The 13,838-nt window shown below is 44.8% G+C and overlaps 1 protein-coding gene across 3 annotated transcripts in view; it reads right to left on the bottom strand.

The window, feature by feature from the left end:
* Positions 1-2,362: 2,362 nt before the first annotated feature.
* EIF3D (eukaryotic translation initiation factor 3, subunit D) overlaps positions 2,363-13,838 on the bottom strand; it is a 16,987-nt gene continuing 5,511 nt past the window's right edge. For 2 of the 3 annotated variants that reach the window (XM_008583857.1, XM_008583858.1), the window contains exons 5-15: positions 13,499-13,584; positions 12,847-12,919; positions 10,604-10,716; positions 9,590-9,722; positions 8,867-9,014; positions 7,940-8,070; positions 6,818-6,903; positions 6,572-6,701; positions 3,473-3,615; positions 2,990-3,273; positions 2,367-2,508 (exon numbers count right to left, since the gene is read on the bottom strand). In XM_008583857.1, the coding sequence (XP_008582079.1) occupies positions 2,495-2,508; positions 2,990-3,273; positions 3,473-3,615; positions 6,572-6,701; positions 6,818-6,903; positions 7,940-8,070; positions 8,867-9,014; positions 9,590-9,722; positions 10,604-10,716; positions 12,847-12,919; positions 13,499-13,584 (1,341 nt within the window). In that variant the 3' untranslated portion in view covers positions 2,367-2,494. Of the gene's footprint in view, positions 2,509-2,989; positions 3,274-3,472; positions 3,616-6,571; positions 6,702-6,817; positions 6,904-7,939; positions 8,071-8,866; positions 9,015-9,589; positions 9,723-10,603; positions 10,717-12,846; positions 12,920-13,498; positions 13,585-13,838 lie in introns of all 3 variants that reach the window. The other variant, XM_008583856.1, reaches the window with a different exon arrangement.

Raw genomic sequence — 13,838 nt, 5'->3', positions numbered from 1 at the left:
CCGGCCCGCGGGGGGCCCCGGCGGCGGCGCGGGAGAGGCGCACGTGCTGCGCGCGCTGCTCCGGGAGCTGGGAACAGGGCTTGGAGAACGGATCCCGGATGGGCACGGGACCCTTCTTTTTAAACCGTGCCTGTCCGCATGTTGGTGAGGCGTGGGAGCCCATGAGTTTTGGAGATCATCCCAGCTCTTACATTCCTCGTTAGTGTAGCCAGACGTAAACTAGTTGGCCTACCTAGTATGATGGGACTGGAAGCCAGGGTGGTGAAGCCAGGACAGATCGACCAATTCACAAGCGTTTGGCACATTGATTCACTGCTCCGTTTGCTAAGTCACATACACAGCTATCTTCCACCACCTGGGAGACTTGAGCGAGGGATTCTGTTCCCAACATTTTGTGGCTGACTGGCCAAATGGAGGCTTGCAGGCGAAGTGATTTGCTTAAGATCACAGTTAAGAAGTGGAGCCTGGAATTAAACCGAGTGGAGACAACATGAATGGAAGGAGGGAGAAGATGTGGACTGGATGATCAGGGCTGGCTTCACAGGGGTGGCACATGGCCCCTGCGTGAGATTTACATGGGCAGAATATAGTGCATTTATGAGGGAAATAGTGCAGAAACTTTCAAAGGGCGTTACGTACTACAGTGAAATGGGGCCAAGTTTTCCTGTGAGCAAGCAGCGTGGAAAAAACTGTGTGGTCTTTCAGCTTTGCATGGCTGGAACTTCTTTTCATTAAAAAGCATAGCTGGGACCTCTCTAGGAAAAACATCCCTGATCTCATATGCCAAGTAAGCACTGAGGAATGCTGTATATCCATTTTCTTCACAGCCAGTATCAACATCAGAGAAACGCTCTCTTAGAGCAGGAATTGTCTTTTATATTCACTGGTGATCCCAGTGCTCTCTCCAGAATCTGGCATACAGAAGTTTCTCAGTAAGCATTTGTTGAATAAATAATAGAACCAAACAGGCAGGGCAAACTACTTTGCCAAAAATGAAGTAGGGATGTTGATTTCTTAGTGGATGTGAAGATTATGAGAATGGGTGCTGCCAAATAATCAGGTACCTAAAATAGCTGCTGGTCCCATTTGGTGAGTAGTGGGAAACAAGGATTGGTAAGATATGGCAGGGCCCGGGCACTTGATTAGGAAGTAGGATGCTGTGGTTTTTGAGTACAGGATTGTTTTCAGCCATCAACTTGGTAGTCCCATGAAGGAAGCAGAAGCTGATGCAAAATATCTTCAGAGAATGAGCCTGAAGGTGACTTTCACTTGCCCACTTGCTCTAGTTGATCCTGCTGGATCAGACCATGGGTTTGCAAGAGGCAATTTGGTGACTACTGGTCCAACCTTAAAACCCCATGGGGCTTGTCACAGCACTTTAATGTGTTATCTAAGTCTATCCACATTAAAAACTCCCCAAGCACATTTTCTGCTCTTTCCAGTACCTCTGACAAATTTCAATAGGTTTTTTCCTTGCTTTCTGAGGCTTAATTATTTTCATTAAAATTGTAACTTTAGGAATGCTACTCAAAAGCCAAGCCTGTTTCTTATCAAATGGTATTGTTTCCACTGGCATTATAGTGCTCTAGGAGGCTCAGATATTTTTAGAAAGCTTAGTGTAATACCTGGCAGGGTAATTACTTCATAAAGTGTCCAGAACTGAATAGTATCCACTTATAAAACTAGTTTACATATCCTGAACATCACACATGACACATTGCTTTGTGGGTGCTAGCATGGGATTGTCACCAGTCCAAGCCAAGCTTGAAGACAATTTACAAATCATTACAATCACCACCTAGTAGAACATCAACCAAAATCTTCTAAGGTAGTCTTCTTTATGAGCAGCCCACCTCAACCAGTCCCTGCTTGGCTTTTTACTAGTGATCTGTGTCCTGACACTTCTCGCAGACAGTGAGTTCAGGGAACAGCTGGGTCCTGCACACAGCCAGCAGGTGCTCATGCTTGTGGAAATGGCCTTATTATGAGGACCTCCATAAGGTACCTCACAACTGACAACACGACCCATGAAAGGACAACTTCAGGGGGTTCCAAGAACAAAAATATCTTGGGCATTCCACCCTCTAACAGGCATGTAAGGCTAACAATTCTCAGGATCAAATGGGGGAACCCAGATTATGAACTCTAGACAGAAACTGCTGAACCTCATCCTCCCTCTCCCAGGGCTACTTGGAGAAGAAAGGGGCTGTAAATCATTAATGGAAGCATATGATGAAGGAAAGACACTAAACAGACTTGAACTTTATTCCTTCTGTCAAATGTCAGCAAGAGTCAAACATTCCACTAAGCATCAGAGGCCCTCCTAGGCTCTGTAAATCATTAATGGAAGCATATGATGAAGGAAAGACACTAAACAGACTTGAACTTTATTCTTTCTGTCAAATGTCAGCAAGAGTCAAACATTCCACTAAGCATCAGAGGCCCTCCTAGGCTCGGTGGAATTACAAACTCCAGCTCCACATCGCTGTCTGGATTAAGTTTCTTCCTCTGAAAGACAAAAAAATGTGAAAAGAAATGAGTCATGTTGTGTGATGTGATGTCTACTGTCCTTTCTGAACCTCTGGTGAACTGCTTATGAGTTTTCAACACCTCCACTCCAAAGTTAAGCCTTTCAGATCCTCAGAGGGCTGACAGTTCCTTCAGCGACCCGCCGGCAGAGCAGGAGAGACAGCTCTCAGGTTGTGCAATTATCCCGGAGCACCACGGGCTACCCCCAGGGATTTTCACTGTCCTTCTCCAGATTCTTTGGCCTCAATCTAGACACTTCTCTAAAAGACCACTCTCCTCTCCAAGCCCTTCATGTGACCTAAAGGCTCTGGAAGATCTTGGAGCCAGTGAATGGCTTCTCCAACCTTACATCTCAGGGAACTCTCAAAAATTTTTACCAAGGATAAAGATGACAGTAGGTATAGAGCTTGCTCCCTTGCCAGCCCGCAGATCACTCTAGAAAGAGAGGCCGGCTACACACCTTCTTCTTCTTCTTCCTCTTCCTCCTCATCCTCATCGTCTTCATCAGAGCTGAAGGTGCCATCAGGCAGGCTGTAGACACGGATGACCTGCTTGTTGGGGTCCTTGAGGATGAGGTATTTGCCTTCTTCCAGCTTCATGCAGATGTCAATGACACAGCGCAGAATGCCCCAGGCGTTCTCTACACTCAGGTTGATCTGGCTGGCAAACTCATTGGGCTTGAACTGTTGGGTGCCCAGGATGACGTGGCGCGAGGAGTCTTTCACATGGTACCGAGACACGTAACTAGTGGGGAGGAAGGGATATTAGTGGTTGGAGCAGGGCAGCAAAGAGAGAGAGCAACACTTGGGACCAGTGCCAATTAAATGGTGATACCCGGTCCACGGCTTTTTCCAAAGGAAAAATTAAAAGTCAAACCTTCACCTCCCTACCCAGACCCCTCCATTGAGAAGATCAGTTCACAGCTCCTGGACAGGACTCTCACCCAAGCTTGAGGTACTCGGACCCGGCCAGCAGAGCACAGCAGGTCCATCGGGCCAACTTGTAGCTGTTGTTCTTCAGCTCGGTGGCAATGACAGCCCCTCGCTGAGAGTCCAGCTTCTGACGCCAGTCAACGCCATTACAGTGCTGCAGAAGGAAAGCCCCAGTTACAGGAGCAAAGGCAGGCTCCCACTGCCCAAGGCCCTGGGACCTCCTCTGCTAGAGCGGGAACTCCCTAGTCTGCTTGACTAGGAAGTGGGTAAGTACACACTACATCAGAGGAAAGACATCATTTATGGGACAAAGACATGGTCCCTTGTCTTTGCATAGCCTGCCACACAGCAGGTACTCAACAAATTATGATTCGTCTCTTCTAAGAGTTCATCTGGAGAGAGATAGACACACATAGGTTAAAAATAAGTGCCATATAAATGGCAGAGGCAAGTGTTTACTATGTGTTATGTGGTAAGATGGGCTTCATGGTTAACAAAGTGGGGAATATTGGCACAAGTTGCAGGTGGTGACAGAAGGTCCTGATCTGAGAGGCAGAGTGGGAAAGACAGGCAGAGTGGGAAAGACAGGCTGAGTCAGCCTGGGGGGTGGGGGTGGGGGGGTAGAGCAGAGGCCTGTAGAGAGTGAAGAGCTCAGAGTCTGATGCTTTACACACACACACACCCCCACCCACCCACCCATACACACTCGCATGCACGCACGCACACAGCCACATACACTCAAGCGCACACACGCACACACACACACACACACCCACCCCAGCAGAAAGGAACCCCAGAGAGTGCATCTTCTCCAACCACCTCCTTTACAGATGTGAGAAGGTGGACCCAGAGTGAAGTGACTGGTCAAAGGTAACATGGCATGATAGAAGCAGTGTTTTGGAAAATTAATTGGCAGAGACAAACTGAATTTGGGGATAAGGGGGATGACAAATACAGAGGTCAGTGAGGAGAGAAATGCAAAATAACAGGCACGATGAATAGGGTTCTAAACTAGGGTGATGTTTAGGAGATTCCAAATCAAGAACTGAACGGAAAAAAAAACCCCAAACAACCAAGAACTGAGTAAGAGGACAGAGCATACCTGAGAGGAACACAGAAGAGTGTAAAGGAGGACTGAGAGATGTTCACAGCTGGACGGCCAAGCCAGAGACAATGACAAGAATGAGGACACCAGAAGGGGAAGGTGTTTTAGCAGAAAAACAACAGGAGGCAAGTCAGAGTAGATTTGAGGAGTCATTTTTATAGAGTTCATGGTTGAGGCTTAGGGAAGCAGAATTCTAAGATGGCCTCCAATGACCCTTGCCTTTGCCAAATTTCCTTCCCTTGTCTGTGGGGACAGCCTGTGACTAAGATGAACTATCACCCCACGGTAATGCTACCTTATATGTCAAAAGGGATGATGCAGATATTAACCTTAACGTAGAGAGACTATATGAATGGGCCTCCCGTAACTACACGAGTCTCTTAAATCTGGGTGCAGAGGTCAGAAACAGTGGAAGTCAGAGATGTGAAGCACGAGAAGGATCTGATGTGCTGTTGCTGGCTTGGAGAGGGCACACGTGGCAAGCAATGTGGGTGGCCTGTAGGAGCTGAGAGAGGCCCCCAGCTGACAGCCAGCAAGGGAATGAGGACCAGAATTGTGCAAGTGCAAGGAACTGATGTCTGCCAACAGAGAATGAGCTTGGAAATGTATTTTTTTCCAGAACCTCCAGATGAGAATTCAGTTCTACTAACACTTTGATTTCAGCCTGTGATATCCTGAACAGAGAAACAAGCCACACTGTGCTGAACTTCTGACCTACAAAACTATGAACACTACTTTAAGCCACTAAATTTCTGTTAATTTGTATGGAGCAGAAGAAAACTATTACAAGGCTGTATAAAGAAGTACTTACGAAAAAGAGAGCTGTGTAGGGGACTGACCCTAAGAGAAGGCTCTACTGGGACTCAAAAACGAGGGGAGAAATGCGTGAGATTAGAGCAACATAGAAACACTGAGGACAAAGTGACACAGATGCAATGATGCCAAATGCTACAGGGAACTCATGGTGGAAAGTCCAAGAAAAGGCCACTGGCCCCAGGGCCAAGGTCCCAGCAAACCTTTCAGTGTGCTCTTTCAGCACCTGATGGGAGTTAAGGCAGGCGGAGGGAATGAGCCTTTGGAACAATCTCACAAGACTTGGTCAACACAGGCCTGCCCTCTGAGCTGTCCTTCCCACTAAGTGTCCTCTATTCTTTTTTTTTTTTTAAAAGATGACCGGTAAGGGGATCTTAACCCTTGACTTGGTGTTGTCAGCACCACGCTCAGCCAGTGAGCCAACCAGTCATCCCTATATAGGGATCCGAACCCGTGGCCTTCGTGTTATCAGCACCGCACTCTCCTGAGTGAGCCACGGGCCGGCCCTAAGTGTCCTCTATTCTGTACAGCTGCTCCCAGGAACACGGCCACCCACTTCAATTCAGGCGTGGCACACAAGCTGTGTCTGAGAAAGAGTAATAGCCCAACAGTCACGGACCACCAGCATGAGGGAGGAAGCAAAGAGGACAAATGAATGAGCACACTCCTTTCAAGATGCTTCTTCAGAGTCAATTCTCAGCTAGATTTGAGAGTCTCTGAAGTCATTAAGTGAAGAAGTTGGAAAAAAGGAATCACAAAGTTGAAGGAGTGGCTGTAATAAATAAAAAAAGAGGTCAAAAAGAAGAGCTGCTGGGCTTACAGGAAAACTGCCAGTCCAAATAATGAGACATTAAAATCAGATGCTCACAGAGAGCAGAGCCAACAGGTCAGAATGGGACAGAGAAGAAGAAAGTACCAGAAGGGAGTTACTGGTTCCTATGTACAAAATAAGCAGAAAAATTCTTGAAACTTAACATAGTTCTCCACACACACACTCTCTCTCTCTCTCTCAAACTGAGGAACTAAGCGGAAGAAAAAACTCATAAGACCAAAACAAAACAAAAACACAACAACAAAACTATCAGTAATGACGGGGAGAGGAAATAGCCCACACAGGCAGCCTGCGACAACGTGCACTGTAGCGAATAAAGACGTGGTGTCACAGAACAGAGTGCAAAAGGTGGTGTCTCACCCTGGAGTCCCACTCATTGAGTGTCTTGATGTTGATGAAGGACACTTCCCCGTTGGCTCCAGTCATGACACCATCATGCTCACAGCGGACAATAAGGTCAATGTCATCTCCAAGTTTCCACCTGCGATAACTGCAATGAAGAAACCCACATGGTCACTTGAAATCTGTATTTCAGATGTATCACCCCAAAGCAAAACAGTCTGTGTTCCAATCTCGTCACAGCGCCTCACCAGAGAAGTGACGTACCGGTAAGCAACAGAGGCAATTTCATTCTTGTCCATGTCATCCTCCACAAACGGGTTTGGGTTGGGGAAGTTGTATCTTTCCTTCCCCTGCAAAAATGACAAAGGTGCCTCGAGACAGTCCTAACCTTGTTGCAAGGCAATCAGCCAGACTCAGCACCTCTGCTGAGGTATAGCCCTGGCCGGGTCCCTGGGACCCAGGAGGGGCTCTGATCTCCTGTGGGTTTTATGCCTACTTCACCCCCGACTGTTAGCACCCAGTGAATTACAACAGTTAATGAGCAGCCACGCCCCTACTCTGCTTCGTTTTTTGCTTCAGTGCACATCACTGTTTGACAGAATATAAATTGATTTAGTGTTCATTTTCCTTCTCCACTGTAAGGAAGCTCCCCAAGGGCAGGAACTATGTTCTGTTCACTGCTGTATACCAAGCACCTCCGACAATGTATTTGTACACAACAGTGTATTTGTTAAATAACTGAAGGAATCATGTGTCCAAGTAAGACAAGATTACTAGTATTCTAATTTTACAGAGAAGAGACATGCCCCACAGAGAGTAGAACACTGGTTACCAGAGACTGGGAAGGGGATGGGGGAAGGGAAAACAGGGAGAGGTTGGCAGGTGGGCACAAAGTTACAATTAGACAGGAAGAAAATAGGGTGACTGTGGTTAACATTATGTTCTGTATATCACGTAATAGCTAGAGGAGAGGCTTTTGAATATTTTTGCCACAAAGAAATGATAAATGCATGAGGTGACTGATGTTAACTACCCTGACCTGATTATTAAACAACATATATGTATGTATCAAAACATCATGTTGTACCCATAAGCATGTATAATTACAATGTGTCAATTAAAATAAATTAATTTTGAGAAAGAAAGAAAAGGAAAAAAAAAAAAAAAAGAAACCCTGAGACCACAAAGCTATTAAGTGGTGGATCGATGGTTCAAAGTCAGACAGTCTGACCTCAGAGCCGAAGCTCCTAACTCCTTTGCTACAGGGAGGGACTGTACCTGTTGGGTTCAACCCCACAACCCCAAGCCTAGCACAAAGCAAATGCTCAATAGACAGTAGCTGACTAAATAAACATCCGTCAATGCCAGGCAGTCTCGTCTCCTCACCATTCTCAAGCACTGCTGGGAGAAATTGTGGTTGATGTAGGTTGCCTCCATGGCCAGGTTGCGGGGCGAGTTGAAGGAATTACCTTCATCTTGAGGAGGCTCATTGGCCGTCTCACTCACTGTCAGGAGGTCTGCAAAAGTGGTGGCACGGTCACACATGCATGCAACAAAGAGTTACCAACAATGTGCACAACAGCACCACGGGGAGATGTGGAGATCCAAGTGACAGAGGCCCTTTCCTCAGTGAACTGTCATCTATTAACATGAGTCTCCCAAGTGTGGGACACATGGGGTGGGGGAGGGGAGCAGGTGCTCCTGGATAACTTTAGATACTTAACATTAAATTCAATCACACAGCAAGAAAATTGTCCCTTTTCAATCTCTTTTGATTCCTCAAGAGTATGTTTCATTTTGTTAGCTTCTTAACAAAGAGAAGGCCTCAGGTCTCAGCCTCAGAATATAATTATATTCTATTGTTTTCATTGCTGTTGTTTTTTGAGTGACCTGGCTTTCATTTATGGTCTGTGTACATATACTTATGTTTATGGCATAAAATATATGCATATGTATTTTTTCCTTTACAAATACATTGAAGCACGCACACACACACACACACACACACACACACACAAAGGTAAACACTAAAGATGGTACAAAAGCAGAAGTAAGGAAAGTGCTATTTAAATAAGCAACATCTGGAAGCATCCCATTACGGTGCTGTGAGGACTAAGAAAGCTGATGTTCCAAGGAGGTACTGCAGGGACAATCCTGTGTCCATGTCTCAGGAGCACGGGAGGGATTCAGACATCACTGTCAATGCCCTCAGGGAAGATGGACTGTTTTCTATCCTTCTCTAGTACCAGGGAATCGTTCTGAGCCAACAAAAATACCCAATGCCTTTGAGTTCTTCCCAGACAGGGTTCTTACCAAAGTCAGAGTTGTCCCTCTTGTCAAAGAAGAGCTTGGACCCGACCCTCTGGACGACAATGTCCCAGGAGTACACTGAGCGGGTACAGCTCATCAATGTGGCCAGAATGGCATCGGTGGCAAACACATTCCCCTGAGTTTTTGCCAGCTGCAAAGAGAATGAAGGAGAAAGATCTGAGTACACTCTTAGATGGAACTGCCCATTCGCATGAACAGCAAAGAATTCCTTTGTTTGCCACCTAAATTCACAGGAATAAGAACTCCTTTCAGATACCCAGGCCTCTCCTAGTTGCCTGCGGCGGCTGCGGCAAACCAACCAGCGAGCAGAGCTTTCTTCTGGTGGCAGTCACTGCCCTGGCTATGGTGGAACTGCAGCCACCTAAGCACTCGCTAAATTCCAGCCAAGTGCTTCATGGTGCTTTCACCCTTGCCCCAGTGGCATTTACTCCCTTTTGCAGATGAGAAAACTAAGGCTCCAGAGAGGTGAAGCTAGGAAGCATGGCACAGCTAGGATTAGAGTCAGCTCTGCTTGATGCCAACATCTACCGTCTACCCAGCAAACTGCCTTTATTTTTATTTAAGTGTTTAGTCCAATTCTGAAGATTTTTATCTAAGGATCCAAACTATACATATGTATTCCCATGTCCTCTGTTCTTTCTGAGGCCCCAGCTGTGGAAGCTGGCAGCATTCTGAGCGGGTGGGAAGGGGCAGAAGGGGGCACACCTTTCGGATGACAGGGTCATCTGTGGTGGTGACAGTATGGAAGATGCGCTTGATGCTCCGCAGTGGCTTCTCGCTTCTCGTGGTGATGCGGTCAAAGGCTTTATCGTAGTATTCTAGGGCCCCACAACACTCGCTGAGGGAAGAGCAGGCAAGACATGCAAAGTAAAGGAGAAGACACCCCCATATTTTTCCTTTTAAGCCAGGGAATCACAAGTCTTAACCAGATGTCTAACATATATAACATGGAAAAGTCTCTCTGACCAGAACAGGCGAGACGAATTCTGAGTGTTTGCTCAGTCTCCTGTCCTCTTAGCTCCTGATGCAGCCCCACAGAACACAGCCAACAACTTATTCACCGAGCCTCCCCATTTTAAAGACAGGAGACCAAAGCCAGGACAGGAGATAACTAGTCATGGAGGCACCCAGGTGGGCTGTCTTCTGGTCTGGTACTCTGATTCCCCACTAACTTAGTCCATCTACCTGCCCTTTGAGGTAAAGAGCTTTTTGAAATGTCAGGAGAAGCAAAGATTCTCCTAAAGAACTACTGTGTTTCTCTTTCTTTCTTTCTTCTTATATATATTTTTGGTGGCTGGCCAGTATGGGGAACCGAACCCTCGACCTTGCTGCGCTCTAATCAGCTGAGCTAACCGGCCAGCCCTGCTGTGTTTCTCTTTCCACCAAAAGATTGTAACATAATCTTATTGCTCTTCTGCTTAGGATGCTAGGGACCTGAGAGAAACCTGGAGCTTAATATCAGCAAATTTCTTTCTGCTTTATTCCTTTTCTCTCTGCCCAAAGAGCTATATAACAATGTTTTTTTTTTCACCTTTGCTCATGATGCTAGGAAGTTGAAAGACATCTCAAGTTTAATATCAGTAAATGTCTTTCTGCTTTTCTCTTGGTCTTATGCAATGTCTTTTGAATAAGTGGATTCAAATCCTTTTGATAATAATAGAGTTTAAGAAAATATCCATCATAAGAATGCGGCAGAAAGCAGTAAAAGATGCTACTCACATGTCCTGTGGCTCCGATACTTCCAAGTAGCGCATCTTCATCAACTGAGGAAAGTCCATCTCCTCTTTCACTTCCCAGTCACTACGCACTTCAACTGAAGAGTCTCGGGGTTTCTGTAGCAGAAAACCATTGGGAGAAAAAAATTACAGCCCATGCAAAACTTATGCAGAAAACAAGTTAACAATGGGAAGCGTTGTTATTTAATAAATATAGTGCTGGCTGTTTTCCAAGATAGAATCTGACTCCTAGGAGTTTATAATCTGAAAGAGGAATGAAGGGATCAAGAGTTCAAAAACAAACTGGATTCCACTCCAAGGGAATGATGTCATCTAGGGAACATGTAGGCAACTCCTTTGTATTTCTCTTGGAGTATTAACTATTTGTTCTCGGTACAGCAAGCATCATATCCAGCAAAATGTAACTTCCATTAATTTTAATTTCACTTTTTAAAAAATACACAAATTAAAAATGCCTTTATTCATAACTCCAAAATGGAAACAACCAAAATGTCCACTAGCAGGTAAAGAGATAATTTACAGCATATTTGAACAATGGTGTTATTACTCAGCAATAAAAAGGAATAAACCACTGATACATGCAACAATGAATGAATTTCAAAATCACTGTGCTGAATAAAAGAAGCCAGATACAAAGAGTATGTACTATATGATTCCACTTATACGAAATTCTGGAACAGACAAAACTAATCTACTGTAATACATATCAGATCAATTGCTGCCTAGGAACAGGGTGGAGACTGCCAGCATAGGGGCATGAGGAAATTTTCTGGGAAGATGGAAATTTTTAAAATCTGATTATGGTAGTGGATACAAAGGTTTATACCTAATAAAGTTGATTAAAAAAAAAGAGAGATGGTACAGATATCATGATTAAAGAAAATGTCTCATTCCCAATCAAACACCTGCATATTTCAAACTGTCAACCTTAGGAATGAGGAAAGCCAAATAAAGAAATTTATTGTAGGGCCAGCCTGTGGCTCACTTGGGAGAGTGTGGTGCTGATAACACCAAGGCCACGGGTTCGGATCCCTATATAGGGATGACCTGTTGGCTCACTCGGGAGAGCGTGGTGCTGACAAGAGGTCAAGGGTTAAGATCCCCTTACCAATCATCTTTTAAAAAAAAGAAAAAGAAAAAGAAATTTATTTTGCAGCCATGAAAAGAATACCAAAAGTGAAAGTTCCAAATAAATTTTGGGCTATTGAGACCATCCATCTTGCCTGTAACTTCACTTTTGCTTACACATCCACTATTCTCACATGCCCACACCAACAATTACACATGAACATTCAGAGTGGCATTATTCATAACAGCCAAAAAGTGGAAACACAAATACCCATCAACTGGTGAACGGCTAAACAAAATGTGGTATATCCATACAAAGGATATTATCTGGCAATAAAAAAGGAGTATCCCTACGAAGGATATTATCTGGCAATAAAAAAGGAGTATCCCTACGAAGGATATTATCTGGCAATAAAAAGGAATGAAGTATTGATACATGCTACAACATAGATGAACCTTGCTACATAAAAGTAGCCAGTCACAAAAGACCACATATGACTCCATTTATGTGAAATGTCCACAAAAGGAAATAGAGACAGAAAATAGATTAGTGGTTGCCTAGGCCTGGGGGAATAGGGAGTAACAAAACTTCACTTTTGCTTACACATCCACTATTCTCACATGCCCACACCAACAATTACACATGAACATTCAGAGTGGCATTATTCATAACAGCCAAAAAGTGGAAACACAAATACCCATCAACTGGTGAACGGCTAAACAAAATGTGGTATATCCATACAAAGGATATTATCTGGCAATAAAAAAGGAGTATCCCTACGAAGGATATTATCTGGCAATAAAAAGGAATGAAGTACTGATACATGCTACAACATAGATGAACCTTGCTACATAAAAGTAGCCAGTCACAAAAGACCACATATGACTCCATTTATGTGAAATATCCACAAAAGGAAATAGAGACAGAAAATAGATTAGTGGTTGCCTAGGCCTGGGGGAATAGGGAGTAACTGCTAAAGGGTATAGTGTTTCTTTTTAGGGTGATGAAAATGGCCTGAAATTGAGTGTAGGAATGGTTGTACATCTTTGAATAGACTAAAAACTACCACATTGTATGGTAGGTGAATTATATCTCAATAAAGCTGTTATAAAAACAAACCTGAATTCCCAGACAGAATTCTGGAATGGATACAGTACCTGTGATTTTTGGTCCCATTTCTGCCTCACTCCAAATTGCTTCTGGAATTTTTTCTGCAGTCGTATGCGTTCTCTGAAAAGACAGAATATTGTGATCTCAGTGCAGATCTTTAAGTCAGGAGCTTCTTCAAAGGGCTGAAGCTGCCATACTCTTCAGGTAAACCTCAACATCATCACTACTTCTCTGAACTACAGAAAACAGGGTCTTATAGAAAGGAACAGACCACATGGATACACACTGGAGATGCTAGAGGCGGCAAACTGCTCCCAAATACCAACTAGGTATATTTCACTCCATCATAGTGACTGTCTAGGGCATAGCGGCTGCTGCACTACACGACGCCAGGGACCTCACGGGACACAGAATTAAGGGGGCTTCTTGGAATTGTGCCACAGCAGAACTGAGCCCAGGTAAGCTCCAGAGTCTTTTCTTATATCTGCCTTTGTTTCTCTTCAGTGTGCATGTCCACAAATGAGTTTCCTTGGAGAATGACAGACTAAAAGGTGGCTTAAATGGTGTTAGGAAGTTTTTCTTTCTTTTTTTTTTTCTTTCAGTCGTGGGGAACACAACCATCCTCCTGCTTTGGCGCTATGGTTTCTGAGTAGGGCCAGTCCAGAAAGGATACCTTGTTCTGGAGGATGGCAATCTCACCTCTCTTTCTGCTTGGCACTTTTGGGCAGCGTCTGTAGGTTGAACTGTAACATGTTCCGTCGATCTTTGTCTCTGCGGAGGTTCCGCTGGGAGTCAGGAAAAACATCCATGTCAAAATCTTGCAGATGTAGCTTACAAGAGTCAGGGCTAATGGGAGGTCTTTTTTTTTTTTTTTGTCTTTTGTCTTTTTCCGTGTCCGGCAACGGATCGCAACCCTCAGTGTTGCCCCCGTACCGGACCGGGGACCGGCAACGGGATCGCAAACCTCGGTGTTGCTCCCGCGCCTCGCTCAGCCAGTGAGCGGGAACCGGTCTGTATGTGGGATCCGAACCCTCTGGCG

Source organism: Galeopterus variegatus, unplaced genomic scaffold (genome assembly GCF_000696425.1).
Source record: "Galeopterus variegatus unplaced genomic scaffold, G_variegatus-3.0.2 Scaffold3067, whole genome shotgun sequence".
NCBI lineage: Eukaryota > Metazoa > Chordata > Mammalia > Dermoptera > Cynocephalidae > Galeopterus > Galeopterus variegatus.
The sequence above is the reverse complement of the archived record's forward strand: the minus strand, read 5'-3'. Positions and strand labels throughout refer to the sequence as shown.